The following is a 27,234-nucleotide window of genomic DNA, read 5'->3' on the forward strand; positions in this document are numbered from 1 at the left end:
GGTTAAAACGGGTGATATGAGAACAAAGAGCTGCTCACCTCACTGCAGAAAGACTTTGGCATGAGACAGGGAGGCTCACAGGAGCTGTTGTCCAGTGGAGGGTTGAGAGGAGGACAACCTCCTGCGGGTAAAAGACAATAGAATCAGATAGAGTACATGCTGTTTTTAAAGGAATACAATGAACATCAAGGTCTTCTGTGTGTCCTGGTAGCTCCCTGTCGTGGAGTACTAGTGTCACCTCAAGTAAGACAATTTTTATTTTTTAAGGGCTGTCAAAGTCAACGTGATAATAATGCGTTAACAAAAATTTGTTTTTACGCCATTCATTTCTTTAATGCATTAGCGCAACTTGCGATTTTTAGGTTGTAGCGGGCTCAGTTTTAAAGCTAGAGTGAACATACTGGTATCACATGAAACTAAAAAAACATTGGTACCAACCATATGCATGTACTATACTTATGTATTGTGAAGGAGGCTAAATAACGCTCCAAACGTATGCTAAATTATGGCGAGGAAAAATTGGCATGGCCATTTTCAAAGGGGTCCCTTGACCTCTGACCTCAAGATATGTGACTGAAAATGGGATCTATGGGTACCCACGAGTCTCCCCTTTACAGACATGCCCACTTTATGATAATCACATGCAGTTTGAGGCAAGTTATAGTCAAGTCAGCACACTGACACACTGACAGCTGTTGTTGCCTGTTGGGCTGCAGTTTGCCATGTTATGATTTGAGATATTTTTATGCTAAATGCAGTACCTGTGAGGGTTTCTGGACAATATTTGTCATTGTTTTGTGTTGTTAATTGATTTCCAATCATAAATATATACATATACATTTGCATAAGGCAAGCATATTTGCCCACTCCCATGTTGATAAGAGTACTAAATACAAATCTCCCTTTAAGGTACATTTTGAACAGATAAAACGTGCGATTAATCGCGATTAAGTATTTTAATCGATTGACAGCCCTCAATTGTTTATTTTAAACAGCCTACATTCATCCATTTTTTTAAATGAAAGAAATCTATATTCATCTATAAGTCAAAATAGCTGATTTGCTTTGAAACTATTTCAAGTGAGCAACCACATGTTCATGTGTTATGCAGAGATGAATAGTTGTACAGGCTGCCATCGCCCACCACCTCTTCGCTTCTTATAGGAATAAGTCCCTAGTTTTTTTTTTAGAACAGTGTTATATTTCTGACATATTTTGTGTCAATGTTACCTCCTACATAAAACTGCCACTTACTGATGTAGACTTACGGTTGAGCTGTAGAGCTGCTGCAACATCTCAGCTTCTCACTTTTCAGATAAATTCAGCTACACTGCTTATCATTCGAAATAGTATCGAGCAATGTTTCCCAAATGATATGACCCTTTAAAATAAACCAATGTCTACTTACAACCCCTCGTCACCAACACAAAACTGTTTTTTTTCTTTTTGTTTTATTTGAATGTTTTTTAGAGCTGAAACAATTACTCGGTCGACAGAAAATGATTTAACATTTTTTTGTTTTTCTTTAATGACAAAAAAATCTTTTGTTCCAGTTTCTCAAATGTGAATATGTACTAGTGTCTTTTATGATTTAACTGAATATCTTTGTTTTTTGTATTGTTGCTCAGACAAAACTAGTTATTTCAATATGTTAAGAAAAGCTAAAATGGGCATTTTTCACTACTTACGGACCAAACCAATTAATCAAGAGAACAATCAGCAGATAACATCTTTAGTGCCACCCGAAGAGGTAAAATTATCCAGTAATTCAAAAGAATTTTCAGGCAAACATTAAAGGCAAGCAGGTAAAGTCTATTTAAACCTAATTTTGTATGGCATAAACTTGTTTGTTTTTTTGCTTTCCTATCTTGTTTATCATCTTGAGATGCACCAGATTTATTTTGTGACCCCTTGTGGTGGTCCTGAATTCAGGTTGGGTACCTCTGGTGTTTGGCATACAGGAAAAGTGTTATTCTTCTCATCATACACTTAACTAGTGAGCTGACCAAAGGCCTCCAAAAAGTGTTCATGTACAATAATGGACATATAGACATAAATGCATATATATATCTTGTACTGTATGTTTGTGTGTGTGTGTATACTGTATATATTTCTGTCTTTGTGAAGCACTTTGGTGCAAACCTGTTTGCTTTTTAAAATGCTATATAAATGAATATATAGCATTTAAATGCAATTATAATGCAAACTCCATTGTAAGACTCAACAGTTCCTTACCGGTGACATTGAGTCCGTCTGAGCGCTGACACCAGATAGAAGGGCGGGTGGAGTTTAGACGGCCGCTGCTGAACCATTTGTACTCGTAACATTCGCCCCCTGAGAGCAAAATAAAAAATCATAAACATCTATAGAGACTGTACAGCGGGAGTCTGCAGTGAAGACCATTAATCACGAGAGTGACAGATTAATAAAGCAGCTGCTAAGTTATGGTTGTATAATAGGCTGCTGTCATATAATATCACTATCAGTGTGTCTTCACACAGGGGTCCAGTTCAATGTTTTAATCTTCAGTAAGAGCTTTTGCTTAATGACTTTCTATCAATGCTATTATGACTTTATCAATATCTCCATCAGTGCAGTAAATGACCATATTTCCCTAAGGAGTCCTGTGTAACCAATCATCAGTCCAGCCCATCCGGCTAGCGTAAAATGAACAATTTAACCTTGAACAAAGGAAAGATCTATTCTCCACCGGCCGGGCTACAGTATTGCCGCTCCAGTCAAAGGCACGGCTCTATCTGCAGCTTTCACAGGACGATTTGTCTGCAGCTGCGACAAGTTCACCCTTTATGTTCTTCACTTTTCTCATTTCGTCCCCTTTTCTTGCTTTGGTACAGCCGAGGCAGTTTCTGAAATTTGTTAAGTTATCATTGAATCACTCACTTCAGCCGGCTCTTCCCACCATCTTATACGAGCAGATTGGAGTTTTACTACTATTGAAACTATTTCTCAGAGGAAGAGCCGCTCTGGAAGCAGAAATATTGTCACTAGTTATATTAGCCAGCCCAAAAAAACACAGGTTTTTGAAGCTGAACGCTTCTGTACGAGAGGAAATGGCTGATTTTCAAGCATTTACAAAAGATTCATTATAACCACGTTGATACAAACGGACTCTAAATTGTTAAGTAGCACTTTTGTACCAACACGATCTACAGTGTGCCCATCACACACACCAATGGAGGTTGGACCTTCCAAAATCGTGAATCCAGGGTCACTAGTGAAAACAGTAATTCCTATTCAGATTAGCTGGCTAGGGGACTGCACAAAGCTTTTTTTAGCCATCCTAGCGCAACCAACAGCTCAAGAACATTTGCATTAAATACAGTTTCTTTCTCTCCTGTCCTCTTCCATGTTCCATGTCCCCTCTCGGTCTATCAACGTAAACAAACACTTAAAGGTGCAATGTGAAAGATCTGGCGAGAATTTCAGTTTAAAAACATAAAAAAAATGAACATTATCAACAGAATGTGAAGAGGTTACAGTGTAGACGTTATGTGAAAGACGTCTATGTATTGTGTTGCAGAGATATCTACTGAAATGAACATGCCAAAGAGCTAGCTCCGGCCCGTCCTGTCTTGTAATACCACTTGTACCTTGAGAGGCGATAGTGAGTCACTGTAGCGTCCAGCCTGCTCTCAGTCCAACATGAGACGACGAAGAAGTAGAGCTGCCCCGAGGGCTTGTCAATAATACATTCATGGTCCGTGTACGTTTTCATAGTTTGTTTATGGGATTTAATACAAAATGACCGAAAAGAAAAAAACGACTTGCACCCTCGCCTCATCCTCCCTGCCACCGTGGGGGCTGCTACACCGGGAGTAGAGTGTGTGGTAGCTCTGGGAGACATACCACCAGTTAACAGTTAGCTCAAATTCAGCCAGCGCAAACCACAGCACCAGGGGTTCTGATCCCAGGAGACTGCCACGACTCACAAGTAGATCAGAAAACGTTCTGTTGCTGCCATTACACAGCCAGCCTGCTGTGACTCCCTGCACTGTGGTTTGTGCTGGCTGCCGAGCGCCGACTGTTCTCCTCCTTGCGGGGTGGTCTTCTGGCCACGGGGAGGACGAGACAAAGGTGCGAGTCATTTCTCTCGTTTCTACCACTTTAGATTTAGTCCAATAAACAAATCATCAAAATGCACAGCCCCCAGTTAGTGGCACAAACACACAGATGGCTAACATAAAGTATCGGCCGACGGCACGCGCGAAGATTATAAGATAGTGTTATTTTGACCGTCTCTCAGAGTTCCAGAGGTTTGGTTGAATTTGACGTATTCTTGCCCTGCTGTTAGTTAGTAGTTGCCGTTTTGTATCCATTTTTTATAACCGATGACTGTAAATTTAGATTGTATAGACCCAATAGTAGAAGTGAAATGCTGCCCTCTATTTGTTTGGAGCATGTGGCTACGTCTCACATATTGCACCCAGTATATGAATTAATAGGAATCTGGTTTCGCGGGTACAGTAACAAACGCAGTGTGCGGCAACAACAACTGCGTACGTATTGAGGAAGTGGATCAGATGATTGATCGCGGAATGTTTTGTTTTCTTTTGTGATATTTTATATATTAAAACATTACCGGCGGAAATAGTGGTTCAATCACTAATAACATCGCACACATTGTATTTCAAAGAACAGATATATGTTGGTGCTATTAGCCATTAGTTCCATGTGAATGTGTGTGATAAATAAATCCCTGATACAGATAACTCGACTGTTATCCTCTGCATGTGGCAAAACATATCTTTAAGGCCTGTGGAGCAGGGTTATGTGGTATGTGCCATAGCCATTAGGCTACTGGGGAGCCCCCACAAAATTCATTTTTAATGTAACTATTTGATCTCCCTCCCTCCGTCCTTCCCTTGCGTTTCTTCGTCACCTCCCTCCTTCTTCCGCTCCCTCCACTCTCTCTTCCTCCCCCGCCTTTACTGGTCTTGCTGGGCCACTCCTCCCCCCTGTGCCTTGAGTGATGCTGTGAAACCAGGTCATGCTGGTGAAGACTGCTGTGGGGCTGTGTACAGTAGCCAGGGAGGGAGGAGAGGAAGAGTGGGAGGCGAGGGAAGGAGGGGGATGGCTGCTCTACTGAATGAGCCAGTGGCTACTGTATATAGCTGAGCTTTGGTGGTGATGGTGATTCACAGCCTACGCAGCACCTAATGGGTGATTAACGCGCCTGGGGATCCGCAGAGATCACAACAGTAAATGAGCACGGGGGTTTCCTCCGTTTGGAGATCTGACTCAAGAAATCCCCACCTGGGAGAATGCCAATTGACCAAGTGTGCAGAAGGAAAAACAAAGTGATAGCAGTAGTTAGCGCTTTAGTTTATTCAGTCATGTTTGGTTACCAAGGTGGCTCAGTGGTTAGCACTGTCACCTGGCAGGAAGAAAAACCTTCATCTGATTCCAGCCCCCAATCCCCTTCTCCAAAAACTCAACATATTCTCTCTGTAGGTTTCTCCTGGTGTTCCAGTTTGCTTTCACAGTCCAAACATGCAGGTTCAGTTGGATAGAGGACTATATAGCCTGTAGGTATGACCCTGAATGTAAGTGTCTCTCTGTGTTAGCCCTCTGATGCACTGACGAGGTCTCCGTCATGCTTCCCTGCCTTCCACCCAAGCTGAGACAACACTTCTCCGTGATCATGTGAATTAGGAATATGAAGGTAAAGGAAAATAAATAAATGAATCAAAGTCTGGGGCTGCAAGCTAATTTGCATGCACTAAAATAAGTTACCACTTTATTAAAAATGTCCTCACCTGTGCAGGGCTGAGACTCCCAAGCCTGGTCAGGACAGAGCTGCAGGTTTTCAGGCTCCTGGGCCAACACGGCTCGTGAGCGGACCTGAACTGAACCAAAGTCTACGCCGGCTCCCTTGACGCACATGCTCACACATGAGCTCCAGTCCGACCACTCCATCAGGTAGCATTCACCTGCAGGGGCGAAAAGACAAAATACATCATTGGAAGTGTAAATGTAAGGGAGAGCACTTTACTGGATACGTGTGGTTATGAAAGCGATTAATCGTTTCAGTCATTTTTTAAGTAAAAATTGTGAAAAAATACCAATCGGTTTCTGGTTTCAGTTTCTCCAATATGAGGATTTACTGCTTTTCTTTGTTTTATATCACTGTAACCTGAAAGTCTTTGGGTTTGTCAGACAAAACAAGACATTTGAAGACATCACCTTGGACTCCAAGAAGCTGTGATGGGCATTTCTCTATATTATCACATTGTACAGACAATTAACTGATTAAAGTATTTGTCAGACTCATCGATAATGAAAACAATCATTAGTTAAATCCCTATGAAGAGGACTCCAAAGTTATTCTACTCAAGTTTTGTTTTTAAAATAGCATTTCATATCTGACACATTTAACAATACAACAAACAAAACTAATTTAATTCTGAATAACCTCATTATTCCTCTTTGAAATCCATTTTATTGATGAATGAATAAATAAGATGCTGCAAAAATAAACAAAACACAAACCCTTTTACCTTAACTGATGAAGATGCAAAAAGATACCATTTTAAAAGAAAGAAAATTACACTCTCTTAACACTTAAAAGTCTGAAGCCTTTACTGGCAAACTACAGTCAGGTGTGTTGGACGATCAATTAGTAGCACAACATCCAAACTTACATTTTCAGCTTGGTCTAAATCAGGGGTTGGCAACCTGTTTATATGAAGTAGACTTGCCGCGGTGGTCAGGCACACACCGTTTACATTACGTGCCCACCGTCGTTTTGCTTCTTTTTTTTTTACAGAAATAAAACCCTTTAGTTCATTTTCGCGTATCAGCGCCGTGTTATCAAAACATAGTCGTACAACGGACGCTATAAACTAAAAGTGAACGTATCTGCTCCATACGGAGTCTCAGCTCAGAGTAGCAGGAGTCATATTTCATACACACACGAGACGAGAGAGAGTTGACAGACAAAATGATGGCGAAGAATTTGGTGTCGAAGCGAAAAGCAAAAGCGCCTATTTGGCAATATTTCAGATTCAAACCCAATGCTATTAGGGAACCATAACATTAATGAGGCAACAGCGTTGCGAAAGCTAGACCAAAGACGCCAGACACACAGCCACCCGACGTTACAGATCAAAGTAAGCATGCTACTGTCATCTGTGAATTGAGGTAATTTGGCTCTGTTTGACACTTATTGCTAGTGAGCCATTGGTAAAGCTACCACGTGGATAAGGTTGCCTACCCGTGGTCTAAATAAACCAATTAAACTACATCACTCTGGCATCTCTTCCCTATTATCTGTTCAGTGTAGAACTTTTTAAATGACTGCCTGACCTGTAAAATAAAATTGCTCAGTGCTTTGCTTTGAGCCATATCACAAATCTTTTAATTTCCTGTAAGCCAGTGTGCAGCCTCAGATCCTCGGGCAGTGTGGCCCTTTTGGCTCCTACAGAGTTTTAGACCACGTTTTTGCCATTAGGACCCCAATTATTTGGAAAGACCTGCCTGAGGAGATACAGCTGACAGAATCAGTATTATCTCAGAATTCACATCTAGATTTAACAGATTAGATGTCTTTTATTTAATTTTCACGTTTAATTTCTTTGCATCCTCAACCTCTTGTTGTATCTCTTTGTTTTTACTAATTTCCGTAGCTTTCATTTGACTTTTAAAGAGCCGTTTAAGCTATGCACAAATATCTGCATTGCAGCGTTAGTGTGGGTGTCCTGATGGGAAATCACATCTTCAACTTTGGCAGTACTAAAGCAATATTTTACTATTCATCTATGGATGAGATCGGTTTAATCTGGGTGAGATGTTAAGGTATGCGGCAGAGATATGGGTATGTATTTACATATCGTATCATGATGGCTGAGGATCTTTGAAGAGTTTCAGGAGGGGGAAGGTGTAAGTGTTAGATGGAGGGCAGGTTGGTTTTGATCACAGCTGACAACTGCAGCTCATCAAACAGCAGGGGAAATACAACATGGGTCAAGGGTGGCAGTGCATTAAAGTGTGTGCGCGTGCGTGTGTGTGTGTGTGTGGATGCAACCTGCCAGAATTCCCAAGCTGTCCCCGGTCCTCCACAAACAGCCCTTGAATTTCCTCCCAAATCACACTACAGTACGTCCCTGCACAGAAAACGCTCTGTGCTTTTGATTGCTGTTTGATACTTCAGCGCTCCTGCAGTTTGGCAAAAGGGGTTGGACTGACTTGTTATCTAGGGCAGCGTTTCTCAGTGTTTTCCATCTCAGGGACCAGCAGACATCTGATGAGCTTTTTTTTTTTCTCTGCAAAATGAGAAATCCGCCAGTGGGAACACATGCCACACACTCTTAAAATATAAAATAAATTCAAACGGTGGTAAAGGAGAAAATTTTTTTCTCCTCTATATTCTAGCGAGATTGAATGATGAACGATCAATGATGAACCAAAATAGACGCATGGCACTTTGGAAATGAACTCCACGTTTGTATTTTGTCTTTTGGCAGAAGCAAGTAACAATAATTCTCCCTTCAGGGACCGCTGACACGGAAAATAACAGATTTATATTTAAGCTGCAATGTGTGAAAACACACCCTTCTTATCAGGCGGAATCATAAATTAGGCGTTCATTTTTCCATCTTTTCTTATTGAAATGTTGTAGAAGTGCCCTATTTACCCAAAGGAAATGTTCCCTTCTCTGTGTGCAGCACAATGTCGTGGGTGCATATTGAGAATATAAAGAGCAATGCTGTGCGAGGGGCAGTAAAGTGTTGGAGCTGCCGACCTGATGGACAGAGTCCAGCAGGTGTTGGGCAGAGCTCACCTGGCTCTGCTCTACGCTGCAAAGCTACATAAAACCCAGCAGCTGACAAGCCTCCGTCACAAAACCTGACAACAAGTCATCAGACCGACCTTTGAAGTGATAATCCCATCTGTGAGATTCTCCCTCTCTCTTTTTTTTCAGTGGGGGTTGGGGGTTGACATCTTTGGTGCTAAGCTGATATTGTGCTGTTTTTGCACTGCAGAGCTCAGACATCACCTGTCAGTCAAGGTGGGGTCAATAGGCTACTGTGATGCCATTTGCCTTATTTTTTGTATTGATGAAGGCTTCAGCAAACCCAAAGGTTACTGCTGCTTTTGCTAAATACCCACTTCTTTAGCCTAAACTACTTGCTACTGCTATTTCCTACAGCATACACTCACCGGCCACTCTATTAGGCACAGGTGTTCAATTGCTTGTTAACACAAATAGCTAATCAGCCAATCACATGGCAGCAACTCAATGCATTTGGGCATCTAGACGTGGTGAAGACGACTTGCTGAAGTTCAAACCGAGCATCAGAATGGGGAAGAAAGGGGATTTAAGTGACTTTGAACGTGGCATGGTTGTTGGTGCCAGACGGGCTGGTCTGAGTATTTCAAAACTGCTGATCTACTGGGATTTTCACGCACAACCATCTCTAGGGTTTACAGAGAATGGTCCGAACAAGAGAAAATATCCAGTGAGCGGCAGTTGTGTGGACGGAAATGCCTTGTTGATGTCAGAGGTCAGAGGAGAATGGGCAGAGTGGTTCGAGATGATAGAAAGGCAACAGTAACTCAAATAACCACTCGTTACAACCAAGGTATGCAGAATACCATCTCTGAACGCACAACACGTCCAACCTTGAAGCAGATGGGCTACAGCAGCAGAAGACCACCCGGTACTAGCAAGGTGTACCTAATAAAGTGGCCGGTGAGTGTATATTTCTGTTAAAAAAAGAAACTCAGAGCAACAGATCATTAAGTATGACTTGACTATAGCGTTTTACTGAATGTTATCCTGACAGCATGTAAATATGTAAAGGCTGATTTTGCATCAACGCCAAATATCATCAACCAATCAGATTAACTGAGTGACGTCTTAGAAGAGAAGAGAAAGTCAAGAATTAAAGCCTGATCATATCTGCGGTTGAGCTGAATAAAGAATTTACACTAAGTTGAATCACTGTCATGTTATATTAATCAATGACACATAGCAGCACATCTCTGGCTTGATTTTAAGATTTCTACTTAGTGTGGAAAAAGTAGAAGTTACATTTGACTCAATCTGCCAGACAGGTTGGGTACTCTGTTAATCAGACAGCAATAAAACACTCACGGACCTCCAGTAATTAAATGAAACTATGCATCTGCGTAATGTATAATAGTTCACAGCTTTTGCTTTGCATGGTCGTATATCACGGAAATCACAACAGATGTCCAGCTCAGCATTAAGACAGCGAGACCTAATCACTCACCGAAATAAAAAAGTCATCCTGTGCAGGTTGATCGTGCACTAACCCTGCCAGGTTTGAGGGTTTGTTACCTGCTGGGGCTACCCATGCTGAAAATGTGTGCACACATGGCACACTAACAAGCTTTGGGTGGGAGCATCAACCACATGGCATCAGTCTTGTTTTAAGGTTTTTGTTCTACGCTACACCTGAGTCTGCTTAACAACTATGCATGTATATTGTAGATAACGTATATCACACAAGGCTTTGGAAATCATGTTTAAAACAAAAAAAGTAATTACAACCTGGAGGTACCGTCAATTGGCCGTGGTATCTAAGGTCTTTAGAGGGAGGTGTCTTCTTTAATCGCCTTTCCAAAACCAAACACCGTGTAGTATTTACCTAATGTGTGGAAGCAGGTGCTAGACAGCTCAAGGTAACGTTAGCGGCTCTTGTCAGCCTCCTAATTGGATTTGGGGAAGTTTACACTCCAGCTACCCACAGCCAGCGTTACACAAGATCAGGTTACATTTGCCAAACACCTCGATTAGTCCTTATTCTCAAAGCCTGTCCTCTTGCAACCTTTAAAAGTGAAAAACATTTTATTTGAAAATGTGAAATTTAAGCAAAGTAATCGCACATTTTTTTTATCTGTTCAATATGTGCCTTAAAGGGAGATTTGTCAAGCTGCAATTGTAAGTATATATTTATTATTGGAAATCAATTAACAACACAAAACAATGACAAATATTGTCTAGAAACCAACACGGGTACTGCATTTAACATAAAAAATATGCTCAAATCATAACATGCTCAAACTGCAGCCCAACAGGCAACAACAGCTGTCAGTGTGTCAGTGTGCTGACTTGACTATGACTTGCCCGAAACTGCATGTCATTATCATGAAGTGGGCATATCTGCATGCCTATTCATTGTGTTTAAACCCAGTATTTCTGCACAGTTGCAGATGAAGATTGGGCTACACTAATATTATTAGAATCATACTATTTGTAAAATTAAATTCCAGTGGTGACTGAATAGGATTGTTTCAGACTCGGGTGATCCAAACATTTCCAATAACTCCAGAGCGTTGTAAACTCCAAAAGTAGAAATTGAAAAAAGATTGATGTTTTTATCTAGCAAAATATTCTGCTTCAATCCATATTTGTTGGTGTTTAGCCTTTCAAAAACAACATTTTCATGACGGTCAAACAACTGCTTGCTCTCCTGCATGATGCACGCAAAGGGAGGCACACACCTAGTGGTCTAGCAGCGATATACAGCACCATCAAATTAAATTTATATATTCATAATATATATATGACGACAGACATTCAAAGATTCATTCCAAAACCTCAAGACATTGGGTACAGCCCTAAACAATTGTTAGAATTCCAAGACAAATCTGTCACTGTTGTCATTATTATTGAGCCGAGCACGAACAAAAAAAGGTGCAGAAACAGCTACTAATCAATTGCCCCTACGATAAATCTTGAACTGGGTTTCTATTCTTTAAATTTCTGTTTTTTTTAATTTAATGCCATTCATGCAATATGTAAATAACTTGTATGTATGAAATATGCCATATTTACTTCCTTATAGTGAGTATACAAAGTGTGGAGCTGCACCTCGTTTCACACGAGCCGTGCCTATAATCGACGTTGAAAACACTTCAATCTGTTCTCCTCTCAATAAGCATCTCCATTAAGATGTGAGATGAATAAATGCATCTAATCTACACTTTATTGTCATTTACAGCACAGCAGATTGTTATTCAGCGAGGTTGTCGCTCAGCTTGCCATCTAGTCTTTTGTATAAACCCTAAAGGGTTTTTGTTATCTTGCCCACACAGATTATTGATTGCAACCCTATTTTTCAGTGTTATGTTATCTCTGTTTGTGTCTGTGTGTCTGTGTGTGTGTGTGTGTGTCTGTGTGTCTGTGTGTGTGCGTGTGTGTGTGTGTGTGTGTGTGTGTGTGTGTTTTAATCACTTTTTCTCACCGCTTCCATGTTTCTAAACTGTACAAATGGAATAAATTGAATTGAAAGGGTCACAGCTTCCATTTGGATTTGCCTCTCGGTTTATTTCACTGAAAGAGCAGGTGGTCCAAATAGTTTCTGCTTTCCACATAAAACAGAAAACAGTTCCTGACAGTGGTGCCTCTGGCGCTTCAACAAACACAACTAACAGCATTTGCTGGTGGGAGGTCTGTGAGGGGATCATCTTCTGACCACTGCACTAGTGTTTTGCACTCTTCATTAGAGCTGCAACTATTAGTCTACTAATCGATCACCAGAAAAATAATCAACAACCAATTGTCATAATTGATTAATTGCAAAATTGGCAGAAAAGGCCGATTCAAGCCTCTCCAATAAGGAAAATCCCTGCTCTTCTCTGTTTTTATATCATATTAAACTGAGTATCTTTGGGTTTTGGACTCACAAAACAAGACATTTAAAGACGATTAATCGATTAATCTAGAAAATAATCTGCAGATGAATCATTAATGAAAGTAGTTTTTAGTTGCTGCCTTACTCTTCATGTGAGACTTTTCACTGTGAGATGAAAAGAAGTGACTGCCAATTTATCTCTCAGATCCTTCATGGTAAGAGCTGGGGATAGACATTACATTAACTGGGAGAAATTGGGGAAAACTGAATGTAGAGATGTTTTGTAGAGAACGATGGAGACTTGCTCCTTGCAGAGGAGAGTAGAGGGCTACAGGCAATGAAATACAGTACCCACCCGTAAATTTAACTTGCATAAAACGGCACAGTTATACAAAGCATCTGCCATAATGTAGTCCATTTATTCTGCCTCCAGGTAAGCGCCTGCCTCTCACTTTAAAGGTCATGAATAGATACTGAGTGCTATTGGTTGGAGATAATAAAATCTACCCTGTAACAAAAGTATTTTTAGTGGCTGCTTTGTGATATAAATCACACCGCTGACAAGTGTTGACTGTGACTTGTGCATTGCAAAGTGATTTCTGTGAACCTGAGAGCAGCTACTGTGAAAGCCAGTACTGGATTATTTCACTTATTTTTGTTTAGAGCTCCAAACTACTGTTTTATTAGTTAATATATAACTTTGATATTTTTCATCCTGGACTCTATTTTCCCATGTTTTTGTGTCTAACTTACTAATAAGGACAACAATTTCTGAAATTGGTCCAGTATTGAGGGAGAGCGCTGTAGACGGCAGCTTCTCACAGGCTGCAATATGTTGCTATTGGGGCAAGCTGGCACCGTCATTTACGTCCACTAAAAGTGCTTGTTTTTGCCATGACAGGCTCTGATTGTTATTAAGTGTCTGATATTATGGAAAGAGTCTCGCTCAAGGAGAAATGTCGTTGTGAAGTCTGGAGAGGTGACGTGTTACCGGAAGATTTTCAATGTCACGGCTGAATATTTAAATGATTTCAACAATGTGGATGAGATCTTTGAATCCGTTGGTCGCCTGTATTTACACCGATCAGCCATGATATTAGGTCAGCATGGACACCCTGACCGGTCTGCGGCTACGCAGCCCCATACGCAACAAACTGCGATGCACTGTGTGTTCTGACACTTTTCTATCGGAACCAGCATTAACCTTTTCAGCAATTTTAGCTCCAGTAGCTCTTCTATTGGATCGGACAACACAGGCCAGCCTTCGCTCCCCACGTGCATCAATGAGCTTTGGGTCTGACCCCGTCGCCGGTTCACCAGTTTTCCTTCCTTGAACCACTTTTGGTAGGTCCTGACCACTGCAGACCAGGAACATCCCACAAGAGCTGTAGTTTTGGAGATGCTCTGACCCAGTCGTCTAGCCATCACAATTTGGCCCTTGTTGTCAAAGTTGCTCACATCCTTACGCTTGCCCACTTTATCTGCTTCCAACACATCAACTTCAGGGACAAAATGTTCACTTGCTGTCTAATCTATCCCACCCACTGCCAGGTGCCATTGTAACGAGATAATCAATGTTATTCACTTCACCTCTCAGCGGTTTTAATGTTATGGCTGATCGTGTATTTGAGCCAGAGTATACGGATATTCAGATTTCACAATTCTCCTTGATGGGACTTGGACACAATAACATACAGACTAGAATAAACAAAAGGTAAGAAAACACATTTCTATTTATCTGTAGGGTCCTTTCCATAATGTTGTCAGACACTGTAAGTAATAATGTGAGCCTCTCAGTGGCAAAAACAAACATTTTTTGTGGACGTAACATTACATTGACACTGCTCACTTGCAGCTCATTTTTCTGCCGCCGGTTACAGCGTTCTCCCTCAATACTGGACCAATTTCAGAAATTGTTGTCCCCATTAGTCACTTCAAAGACAGTCAAATATGTCTCAGATGTTCACGGCTCCACTGAACTCTGTTAGAAAATTGTATTCAGCACGACAGACCGACAATCTCTACAGTAATAATGGTGAGTATAATGTTACACTAACCTGAAGACTGTGGGTGTAAAGATGAATCGATTCGTTTGGGAAAACCGATACAAGACTCAGAGTTCCAACTGCATTGATGCACAACCACAGATTGTTAGCAGCTAATGCTACTGCAAACTGGCCCCTAACCCTTCAAGGATACTGAGGCCACGTGCTGTTTTATATACAGGTAAATACAGTTATTGAAAAACCAACGGACTGATGTTAACACCACCCAGTCAGCAGCACTTATAGACTGGCTAAAAAGATATCCTGTGTGTATCACTGCCATTGTTTACCACTCTTGGTGTGGTTGAAGACATTTCTGATTTGAAATAAAAGCTGAGGAAATGATTGATTTGTTTCAGTCGCACTTTTATTATTAAATAACAAAATCAAAAATATGAAATCCTAATCAAGGCCAACTCGTATCAGCTTTGAATCTCAGAGTTTTCAAAGACATACAGGTTGCGAAAACATCCTTACTATGCTAGTAAAGCATCTACTATATCCTGTGTTTGGACATGACCTTGCAAGGTTGCTCATGCAGCACAGGAAGCTGAACATTTCCATATTTTGAGCAGCATTGTTACCTGGGCAGGGAAGGGTACAGGCCTCTTTCAGGGTGATCTGCTTGTCTCCATTGATGGCCAGCTCCAGGCTGCTGCACAGCTCCTCGTCCACCAAGCTGCCTTCGCCGTCGCCGGAGCCGTCCGACACGAAGCACGACAGGTTTCTGTAGCGTACGCCGTGTCCGCACACCACACTCTGACAGGACGGGAACACCAGGGAAGAAGAAGGAGGAGGAGGATGATGAGTTACCACAGTGAGAGAGGGGAGTCACATGAACCTACAGCTAGGTGACAGCTTAATACTGGTTAATTATAGTTATGGCTGCACATTTGGTCCATCAACCATTTTAATTGATAACTCAAAGTCATATTAAGGTGACCACTAATAATAAAAAGATCACTTTTATGTCCAAATTACAATAAGAGAATAAGAGAACAGAGATAATGATGTCGTTTAAAAGTATAAATTGATGTTATTAATGTGTGCTACTTTTTACAAAGTGCATATAAACACAAACTGTGTAAAATATTAATGACACTTTTAAGCTTTTTAAAGCTGCAATCTGTGACTCATGGGCAAGTCAGCCCCGGTATATAATGGAAGGTAAAAGGCACTATCTCTTATTGATTGCCATTATCAAATCAATACCACTCACTCACTCATCCCTGTGGATGAGATGTTGATAAATAGAGCTTGATCAGGAGAATGTTCTGTAAATTCAGTTCAAGGAAACTTCTCACTAATCAATTTATGGACAGTAATCTTTCTAAACAGACAGAGTTTTAAGTTTTCAGTCCAGATTCTGACATAAAAGGCAAAAAAATCACACATATTTAATTAAAATCTTCACAAAGATGCTCATTATTAAAACACTCTTGGCTTCTTTTTTTTTTCCATCAACAAAAAAGAAGATTCTGCCATCTCTTTGGTGGATATACATTACTGCCTGAAGATACCTCAAGGGTTTGTGTCCACTGTACTGCTTCACATTAAAAGTATTAAATTGATTATTGGATACTTGATGGAGTTAATTTAGATTAAAAAGTGACCTAAATGAATTATAAGAGGTTAAATGTCTCCCTTTAGTCCCATAAAACTAGGCCTATACTTGCAAAGTTTTGTTTTATGTCATAAAACGACGCAGCAGACTGCTTTAATAATCTGACCTGGTGGCTCACAATTCAAAATGAAGTGTACAGGCTGCCAAATTTCTTGGCAAAGGTATCGGTTTACAGTAATGTATCAGCGTTAAAAGTGCATTAGATTGATTTTTTACTGTCCATCTCACAAAATAACTGTACGCTCAGGGATTTGATGGGGTTGTTCATCAATACTAAAGACTCCATTATTTTTTCCAGGTGTTGAGATTTCTGTCTTGATTTCTTCTTTTTGGCTCAAACTCTTGTGTGTATTGATCTCAGCTGAGCTAACTGTCAAAGCTGCATTTCTTGTAGCTGACAGAGGTCGATACGATCATTAATATTTAATGCACCTGGATTATGGTATAACGTTCTGATTTATTGACGTACCTCCACCCGACACTCGGACCAAGGGCTGTACTGCCAGCGATAGCAGGGTCGGACAGGGCAGGGCTTCCACTGCTCCATCTGAGAAGGGCAGGGCCGGCCGTCGCCCTGAGAGGCCTGGACCACTGACCGTTGCCGCCACATCTTACCTGGAGAAAACACACAGGAAGTGACATCATCAGTGTATTATCATTGACTCACCCTTTTTGTATTTTCCTCTTCAGTTTCGTTTGAAGGTTTGTGCTGTTTTCAGACGATAGAGCGCTGCAGGGATGACATACTTTTGTAGGCAACCCAGAAGTTAGCATCGCACTGGTTCCCTCGACAAAAAGCCATTGGGATTTTTTGAGCTCTTACACTTGCACGTTTTGTTCAGCAAGACAATCTCCACAAATGGACACCACTTTTATGATTTTTGGAGTGTAAATGCAAGGAGTGGTCACAGCGCAGGGTCAGCAATAGTATGGCGCCCCTGGAGCAGTTTTTGACGGTTTGGTGTCTTGCACAAGGGCACCTCAACAGTGCTCTGGAGGCGAACTGGCATCTCTCCAACTAGTCCGCACTCAATACTTGGTCCCTCCAGTCTCCAAGCCAAGTCCCCACGGAGTGAGCTACTGCCGCCCTTGTTAGCAACCGCCCTTTTGAAGACACGTAGAAGTTTCAAAATTCACGAGTTGGATATTTACTGGCATATTTCATGTCTTAGAAGAAAACGTTAAAATCCCTTAAGCTTGTTTTAACAACAGACCTTATTCAAGGCATCTAACTTAAAATCCATTAAAAAAAAACATTGAGTTCGAGACGAGGGAACAAAAGAGCAAAAATGCTGACTCATCTCTGGGTTTCAGGATTCATTCCTGAGGCACTCTATATGCCAAGGATTTGTATCGCCATGGTTGCAGTGCCTAATTGTTTGTAAATTACATTTTTTTTTCAATAAAACAATTAGCATTTAGATAGATAAAATTAAGTACCACTCAAGCTAGAAAAACAACAACCACAGGGTCCTATCCGACTAATTCTCCGCCTCAGTATTGAAACTTGAGTCTTGTACTTTACCAGCATGATAGAAGATGGATGTTAAGTGTTTTTTTTTCTTCTAACAACTATACAGACTCTAAAGTGGCAAGGTTTTCTGCACAATAAACTAAATGCAAACCGATATGGTGCACATGCAGTGACCATTGCGGTTTACCACACAGCAGTTATCCATTCCCTCTGTAAAAAGCTTATTTTAAATGCATGTGTTTGTTTTGAAGGCATTAAATTAATGTTGCTGTGCAAAAGTGCACTTCACTTAACAAAGCAGGCTTTTCTAAATGGCCAGAAATACTGCACTTTTTCCCTGCCATCTCGATTGGTTCTTGGTCCACTTGAGTAAAATGTTTTTTCTTCCACATCAATCAGCAACCTCTCTTTAAATAAATCCAGAACATTACAGCAGCTAACACCTCAGAGACCATTTGATTTAAGTGCAGAATTGAAGCTATGAATTAGTTGGAAAACTCAACACAGAAACCCTACACACACATACGCACATATTTTAAAATGCAACCTTCCTGTCTTCCTGTTTTAAACCGCCCACTCTCAAATATCAGAACCTTTTATTTGTTGCATATCCCACTCTCGTTTTTGCACTGCCTAGCCTGCAATCTACTCACTTCAGAAAACACCTTTGACAACCTACGACACCTTTCAACACATAAAACACAAATCAGCCTTCCCACACATTCACACAAACTGTACAACCTCATATCGTATTCCAACAAGAGAACATCCCACACACACAAAAAACACACCAAATAAGATCCCCTCTTGCTCCTTCAGCCTTTCTTAAACTTTTATCTTATTCCTTATGATTTAGCAACTATCGCTGTAGCGGCTCTTCTTCAAAGCGCTCCCCACAGCCCCGAGGAGCAGGAAGATGTAATGGGACAGAATCAATTGTGTGTGAACCGCCGGGAACAACAACCAGGCAACAGGAGGACAAATTTTCGCCGGCCATTTGGGAAGACTCTTAAATAAACACTTCCTCTCTCTTGCTTTTGTGAGTTTTTCTGGCCAAATGCCTCCAGTGGGAGCAGGAAGTGTCTGATATGGGGCTTTTTAAGTTACCCAAGCAAGTACGTTTTGCTGAGCATGCATGTTTTTTCTCACAAACACACACACCATGCTTTAGCACTTTGGTGTGGAGTCTTGCACATGCACAGAAACATGTTGATGCAAGAGGCTCCTTACAAAAAGACCTGGGACAAACAGTACTGTATGTGAACATGCTTTTTTAAGTTTTATTAGCGTAGGCTCCTTGAGACCTATGCATGTATGTTTTTTACTTGCATCTTCCTGCTTAAAATTCATATATGTATACATTTACAATTTGGTGCTCCCAAGTACAATCGCTGTCTTCTAGTGCTGAACATCATAAAGTCGACTGTTATGTTTTCTTTCATGTTACAAGCAGCCAAGGGACTGTCAACTAAAAGTCATACCGCTTTCTCAGATGTACCCTAATGCACAAAACAAATGTCTTTTCGTGTGAGAAACATGAAAGGGTGTGTATTTGCAAATTGTACGTGAGGCTATTTGTTGTATGAATTGTGTGTTGTTCGAAGCCACGTGTTGTTGGGATGTTTTATTAAGTAGCATGTATGATTTTATCTTCTGTGGAACTACAGGACGGAGTTCAGAATAAATTTCCCTGCAGGGACATTAAAGGTTTATCTGATCTTAAATACAATATAATTATATATATTTAAAGCTGTAGTGAGAAATTGAACTCCCAACCTTTCTGTCACCAAACCAAGTGTTCAAGGCTTTCTGAGCTACTTCTGATCAGCTCTCACCCAAAGAATAATTAGATGAGAATATCAACTGGATCATAAAGAGAATCATAATAATTAACCTCAGGTCCGCCTCTTCACATTATCACACTACATTAACGCTGTTATTGTCGTCTGCTTGATGACATTGTCAAGTTTATTCCACCAGGGGTAGACGTGACCCTCGCTGTTGGACATAATTGATTAACTTGTTTCTTGTTCTTGTGTGTTTAATGGAGGTGAGATCCGAATTGCGGATGTGTCTGCCATCAGGCTACTGAATGTTGAGAACTTTTAAACCCCCAACATACAGTTTTCCCTCATGTAGCTTTGAAGATAACCTGTAGTTAACGCTATGGAGCTGTTTATTTATGTGGGTGATGCGATACACAGCCCTGCCATTGGTTTCACACTATTCCACTTACAAGTGGCAGTAACACGGCAAGAAATGTAACAATGTGCCAACAAAGGCAGGGGAGAAGAAAACGAGATTGTTAACATGTATACACACGATGCAGGATTTAAAATGTTCAACAAATCCACATTGCAAATGGTTTATGTGGAAGGAAATGCATTCAACATGAGTGTTTGGGAGCTGTCCACTTGTGATCCGATCATGAGTACGCATGTTAATACCAGGTCTGAACAGGGCCTAAATTGCCTGTAGGTGTGAATGTGAGCTTGAATGGTTGTCTGTCTCTATGTGTCAGCCCTGTGAGAGTCTGGCGACCTGTCCAGGGTGTACCCCGCCTTCGCCCAATGTCAGCTGGGATCGGCTCTAGCACCCCCCACCCGCGACCCTGAACAGGATAAGCGGTTACAGATAATGGATGGATGGATGACTGTAAACATAACTTTTGTTGGTTTACACTAATACTACACAGGGTACCTTTACGTCTGTTAAGATCATCTCATTCCACACTACCTGACAGTACCAAATATACGCAGCTTGTTCTAACTCCTTACTGAAGCTACAAGATTTGAGTGAAGTATTCAAACCCAAGCCTTCAGACTCAAAAAACATTTTTTGAGCAATGTTTGGCTGCACAGCATGACCTTGCAAGACCTGAACCGACTGCAGATCAGTGAGGTTTTAAGAGGATAACCTCATTCAAGCTGAATCACTGCAAACCAAGACCTTGATGTGTTTGGCCATTTGCCATCAAGACTATGAGGCGACGAAGCTCAGCCTGGTTAATTTGGCGTCATCTTTTATATAACATCTTATAAAACAGACTGGCTTTAATGCAAAGATGTTTTATCATTTATCCCTGAGCTTATATTTTATGTGCCTTTTTGTTTGTTTTATTTCTTTACTGTGTTCGCTCTGGCTTTAGCTTTTACTGTGATTGTAAAGCGTCTCGAGATAACTTCTGTTATGATTTGACGCTATATAAAAATAAATTGAATTGAATTGTATCAAATTATTGCACATGAAAAGTGTAATAAAAGTACATATCAGTGCAGTGATCATAGTAAGATTATGCTTAATTTATGGTGAAAAGGTGACCTATTGTTTAGAGACGGTGTCTTGCTAGTAAAAGGTTACGGATTTTTATTCTTGCTGCCCTTTGGTCCTGTCAGTTCGTTGATCACACTGGAAATTGCTCAAGATATAAATGCCAGCTAAATGTCAACAATAGTTTGTACAATTTGAGTTGATCTTCTTACCTTCTAGTCCGCACGTCTGTGAACAGTCCGACCACGCCGACCACTCCGACAGCTGACAGTTGACGGGACACTCGACCACGCAGGTGATGTTCATCTGCCACTTCTTCTCCAAATTCAACTAAAGCACATGAAGGAAATGAAGAGGTTAATTCATGACACATCATCAAACCATTCGCACACACAGACGAACCGTTGCGCCAGAGCCAACTCAATCTGTTACGGCCAGACAGCAGCTTGACCTCTCAGCACTACAATTCCCAGAAGCCTTTGTTCTGGCAGGGGACAGACTGTGCCGGGCAGCATCAGGCCAGCAAGGTTGGAATATCGCGGCTGCTGTGAAAACCATTCTGACACAATGTGTTTTTGTGAATGAGCCAGATGATGAAGTGGGCCAAGGGTTAAATAGCTGTGGGGACGGCTCTGCCACAGCCCGCCGGCTACAATTACAGGGAGCCTAGACACATTATGGATGAATAAAACGCTCAGCCTGAAGCAACGACCACAATCTCTGCAAGGGAATACTCCTGAATATTTCATGTTGCTGTAAGCCTAATAGTACTGCAAGGGTACGATAATATATTGTAATGAGTGATGTGATTAAGTCATTAAGAAAAATGAGCGTGTCAAAGAAAGGAAGCAAAAACTGAACTGGCCAAAAAACAAAAGGGGAAGTAAAAAAAAAAAAAAAAAAAGAAGACACTTGATGAATTTTTGCACGTCTCACCTCCTCGCAGAATTTTATATCGACTGATTTGCCGTCGCTGCGGACACAGTCGAGCATCCGGGTCTTGATGCCGCTCCCACACACAGCGTTAGGACTCAACTGACATGTGCTCCAGTCTGAGGAGAAACACAACATATTTATATTTTTGGCTGTTAATGTTCATAAAACTGGCAAAATCAGTGCATCAGAGCGTTTAATAAATATTTGCAGAGGCCTGTAGGTGCCAGGCTGAAATACCAGCAACACAGACTCTAACATGATGACAGTTACCCGTCAGTAGAGCACACAACTTCACCACACACAGCTAATATTTGCCAGTGTTCGGCAGGTGGCTGCTGTTGATTTTACCACCCTGGGTGCGAGCAGAGAAGGAAGGCAGGTGAGAGGCAGTCGTGATTTAGACGGGAGCAGGAAGCAAAAGGAGAGGAGCATTTATTCAAGTCACAAGGAAGCAGCATTTTACTAGTGTTCTGCCACTGTGTTTGGATGTATTTTCCAGTTGAAGCAGGGTGACGTGGCGGGACAAAACACAAGGAGACGCTGTTCAAAAGTGTTCAAATGCGTCAGCTGTCACAAATTCTTTATACTTCAGAATGAATAAATCCCAGACAGTGAGGATCAACCATGGTGTGTCTCAGCTTTTTAAGGGTGAACACACAGAAATGCACACCACGCAATGTCACACCATGTCGCCTCATGTTACTTTGAAAGTTGTTTAGCTCAAGGTTTTATACGTTTGGTATAAAGTGGATTCCAGGAGGCAAAAATACTAGGATATCTATATGAAATATCAATTCATTTGTAGATTTTTGATATGGTGTATTGACACAGCCCTGCAATATCAAATTAATTACCAGCAATGTTGCTGACAAACTAAAATGCCTATGCTTTCACCGCACCGTGGATAGATCTTTTAGGATGGGCGTGCCATGCATATAAATTAAACACTATGGGCTCACAGATGACTCAGCAGAATGGTGAGCACGCCTTGTGCTTCCCATATTGTAACTTTGACTTCAGCTCATTGCCTTTGTTGCACGACATACTTCTTTTATCTCTGCCATACTTCCCTTTTTAGGGGTGTGAGGATTCACTCAGCTCACGATACGATACGCAATATTGGGTTCACGATCTCTCGCGAACTCCAATCAAATGGTCAAACTAGGCAGCGCTGATCAAATATGAATCAATATTCTGTTACTGTAACGTCTATTTCTCACCTCAAATGTTTTCAGAAACATCTTGTAGTGTACTGTTTAGCTGTAAAATTAGAAGGTTTGCTCCGGCTGGTGGGCTGCAACTAAACAGTACACTGAAAGATTTTTCTTAAAACATTTGTGAGAAATAGGCATTACAGTAACAGAATATTGATTCATATTTGATCAGCGCTGCCTAGTTTGACCGGAGTTTGCGAGTGATTGACAGCTGCTCATAGACGGCAAGGCTCCAGCTCGGCTCTGATTGGTTGTTTTCCTCCGGTCTGTGAAATCTTGCAGATGCCGTTAAGAGCATCAGAGGACACCGGAGGACACAGAGGCACATGATTTTTTTTTTTCAGATTACTTGTCTCATGCATTACTGTCAGGATATAGTGACCGTTTTATAAAAATTCTGTTTTTATCTTGCCTACTGCTGCTTTAAAATAATCAGTTAGTGTGTGTTTTGTTGTGTGTTTGGAGTCAGACTCTAAATAGCTTCTGGCTGTCGAAGATCACCGTTGATAAGAGATGATTACTTTGTCAGCAAGGAGGTCATTGAAGGTTTATAACAGCTCACTTAAATCCAATAAATCTGGCTGCCATCAGTATCCTTTCATGCCAGCATCATAAGTGAGCTGTGTGGCCAAGCGGTCAGATTTGAGTTAAATAACCAGGATTTAAAGGCAACATCAATATAAGTTTTCCTCAAATAACCTCGCCAGAAAAATCCAGAGCTGTAAGAGGCTGAACCTTGGCCCTCCCAAAGAATGATTTGAGTGAAGTGGAAAGACAACATTTCATTCCAGACTTTGCAAGCGCCTTTAAAACCACAGCGCGCATGCTGTTGTTAAAAAAACAACTAAAAAAACTCTGCAACAACAGGGAGGCTGAGGTATCACTCATGAAGTGTGCCATCCGCTGACAAAGATGAGTGGCTGTTTTTAGCTGCAGTGAGCTCGTTTGCAAGCTCGACTCAGGGAATTGTGTCTCCTTCTGCCGAGAAGCTTTGTGGCACTCTGGGGACTGAAAATAGGGAGATTGCAACAAGAAAGAGCGACAGTAAGAGACTGAGAGAGACAACAAGAAACACTGAAGGAAGGAGCAGCTTGGATGGTCTCAGCATCAACAAAGAAGAAAAAAAAAAAAGGGCACTTTACCCAATAATAATCTCTGCTCGTATATTATGTACATATACCCTGGGATGCCTGTATACCACTGTGAACCCAGCAGTAGGGATTATATGTCACGTCTCCCAGTGTAACAACACAAAGGGAAAACAGAGGAGGAGGGTGGGCTGGTTGAGAAATGTGGGGCAGCAGCTATGAAGGCAACACAACAAATCCAAATGAAATATAGGAACGCTGCCAATCTCTCCTTTTTTTCCATTTTTATTGAAATAGTTTGTTACAGTTTCCAGCATGAAATATGAAAGAGTAGCCTCTGTGACATGTGATATGGAGGTGTGATATCGTGCAGATCAGAGACGGGAGCTCGGGAAAGCTGCCAGCTCAAATCTTTGAGTAGTTTTGGAAATCTTTCCATTTAAAGCAGTTAAAATCTAGATTTTTTATAATACAAAAGTATGAAATAACAATGTGAAAACAGTGTAAAAATTATCACAGAGATTTATCATCTGAATCTGCAGCTTCCCTTGGCTTTACGGAGCTTTATAGTGAGTTTCAGCTCCTCATTTAGCTGTCCGGTCCGTAGCTTTACTGTTTCTGTTCACTCTCACCGCTCTCATAGAGTCGTTTTTGGCCGCAGCAAACAGCTGTTTTTTAGAGAATTGATTTACACATTAACAATAGAAAATGCATGCATGTATGTATTTATGTATGTATGTATGCATGTACAAATACATCAAACAACATCACCAAAAGATAAATACTGGTAAAAAAATAGAGATGAGTATGTAAGTATGTACGATAAAAGTATGTATCGCATTCTGTTATTGCAACAATCAAATAAGTGACCAATTGATTTGTACACTAATAATAATAAAAAATGCATGTATGTATATATGTAGACTCATCATGTCCAGAACCTCCAAAGAAATACAAATACGTATGCATCACTAATACCCCTATGTATTCATAAAAAACAAGACCGCAAAAATTCCTCATTTAATCCCCCACCATACTAAGTCTGTAAGTGGTGTATCTAAATAGGCCTCCTTTGGAAGTTACCTATCCCTATCTCCTCCCCTCAACAGTGGCTTAACAGCCTCAATACCCATGAACCACAGATGAGTTTACAGTAAAGTGATGTTAACCAAGTTTTAAAGACTCAAAATGCCTGTTTTCATATTGGTGATTTGGTTAAAGTTGAGAAACATTCATCCTGACACAGCCATGGCAGCAGCCCAAAAACCTGCTCCATTCAAAAAACAAGGCACGCACAGCACCGTTGATTTGAGGAAACACACGTCTGCCACAATCAAAATGTTTCTCTATGCGAAATTCAAAGCATTAATATGGCAGTAAACAACTATTTGCTATGTAAAGATATAGAAGAGTAATGTCTACCTGAGCAGAGTAGGAAGTCGCTCTCCCTCTGTGTGTGTTTTAATCCGATCTTCTCCGCGCGTTAAAGTGAGCGTGCCCCACTGGCTAGCTCACGGCCGCCTCTCTGCACTGCTCTCATACGGCGGTTACAGCTGATAACACCGTCCCAACCGACGGCACCGGTGCGGAATTGCAGCAGCGACCCCTCCAGCCCCCCACCCCCTCCCCGGGTTAACACGGCTAGCTCTGTCAGCGGCAGCACTGTTTTCACAGTTAGCACCGTTAACTGCCGGCTCAGCCGTCGCCATGTTGAGAGCTGTGTGGAGGCAATAAAAAATGCTCCCAATCTCGCATTTTGCACCTTAAATGACCTTCCAGAGAGAAGAGAATCCTGTCCACTGTGATTTTATGACTTTACATTTCCTTTACCTGTGATGTTGTAGAAGTAGTTGAAACAGTTGAGGTTCAGGCCGCACGGCTCCTTGTCAGTCGTGTCTGGACACTGCCTCCCAACAGTGGGCGAGCGGAGAGTGTACGCCGTCCGCACTCGACTGTTGGTTCTGGTACAGGGCTGCAACAGACACCCGCAATTAAAAACTGGACAAACATGTTTCTAAAAAATGTGTAAATGACTAATCAGTCCATATTGCAGAGGGTGATTAGAACTGAATACAGACATATCCCTGGAACTGCTACAAATTGGCCCACTTTTGGATCATTTCCCAGCTTATTGGGCAACAATTCAGTAATATTTCTTATGTCAAAACATCCTCCCAGAGTCTTCATAGGCCTTGTCCCTGGAGGGATGTTTTATCGTTGTATTTCTAAAAATAAATAAAAATCCTTTCCCTCCTTTCTCCTGGCATTCCCAGAATGTGGAATTAATTTTTTTCCAGCAGGGAATGACAGGAGGGCTGAAACTGATATTGTACTGGGATAGTAAACCATCAGATTCTACATGGTCATTGCTTGTGAAGAAGAGAGTTTGGGGGAGAAAATGACAGCCTTTTTGAATAACTCCATCGCTGGCACGATGAATAAAACATGTGTGAGGCCCCGCTGGTGCCACTGCAGACTCCAATACGAGATTGGAATTGTGGGAAGTCGGTGTGTCAAGCACTTTGGGAGAGAATGGGGTGTGATTAACAATGGCCAGGGTGCTGCTGTGAGAACAGCAGGTGAAACCAGAGCAGTTAAACTGGCTTTTTTTTTTTTTACCACGAATCGAGAGGTGTCAGGGGCGGAGGGAGCTGAACAAGATGTTCTGACACCTTACATGTTTTTGCAAAAAAGTGAGAACGAAGATTGCGTACGTGCTGCAGCCTGTAGGTGTGTGCCTTGCTGCTGTGATTAAATCAGGGGGCGGTGTCTTTTTACAAAACTCAATTTGCAAAGTATTCATATTTTGGGAAATGACTCTCAGGTCATTTAGAGCGAGATACATTCTCATGTTTAACTCTCTTACCATCAACGTTTACGAACTAAATTCCTCTTGGCATCGACTATCTTACTAAATAATGTTATCATAAATCTATTTTTTTCTGCAAATATACCTAATT

At 41.2% G+C, this 27,234-nt stretch overlaps 1 protein-coding gene across 3 annotated transcripts in view; it reads right to left on the reverse strand.

Annotated features, from left to right (window-relative positions):
• Positions 1-27,234, reverse strand: part of LOC119496693 (thrombospondin type-1 domain-containing protein 7A) — a 183,193-nt gene that overhangs the window by 12,588 nt on the left and 143,371 nt on the right. For all 3 annotated transcript variants that reach the window (XM_037784190.1, XM_037784191.1, XM_037784189.1), the window contains 8 exons: positions 26,105-26,246; positions 21,973-22,088; positions 21,249-21,366; positions 16,762-16,907; positions 15,253-15,427; positions 5,778-5,951; positions 2,236-2,334; positions 39-121 (listed from right to left, as the gene is read on the reverse strand). In XM_037784190.1, coding sequence (XP_037640118.1) covers positions 39-121; positions 2,236-2,334; positions 5,778-5,951; positions 15,253-15,427; positions 16,762-16,907; positions 21,249-21,366; positions 21,973-22,088; positions 26,105-26,246 — 1,053 coding nt within the window. The remainder of the gene's footprint in view (positions 1-38; positions 122-2,235; positions 2,335-5,777; positions 5,952-15,252; positions 15,428-16,761; positions 16,908-21,248; positions 21,367-21,972; positions 22,089-26,104; positions 26,247-27,234) is intronic.

The sequence above is a fragment of the Sebastes umbrosus genome, chromosome 11 (genome assembly GCF_015220745.1).
Source record: "Sebastes umbrosus isolate fSebUmb1 chromosome 11, fSebUmb1.pri, whole genome shotgun sequence".
Lineage (NCBI taxonomy): Eukaryota > Metazoa > Chordata > Actinopteri > Perciformes > Sebastidae > Sebastes > Sebastes umbrosus.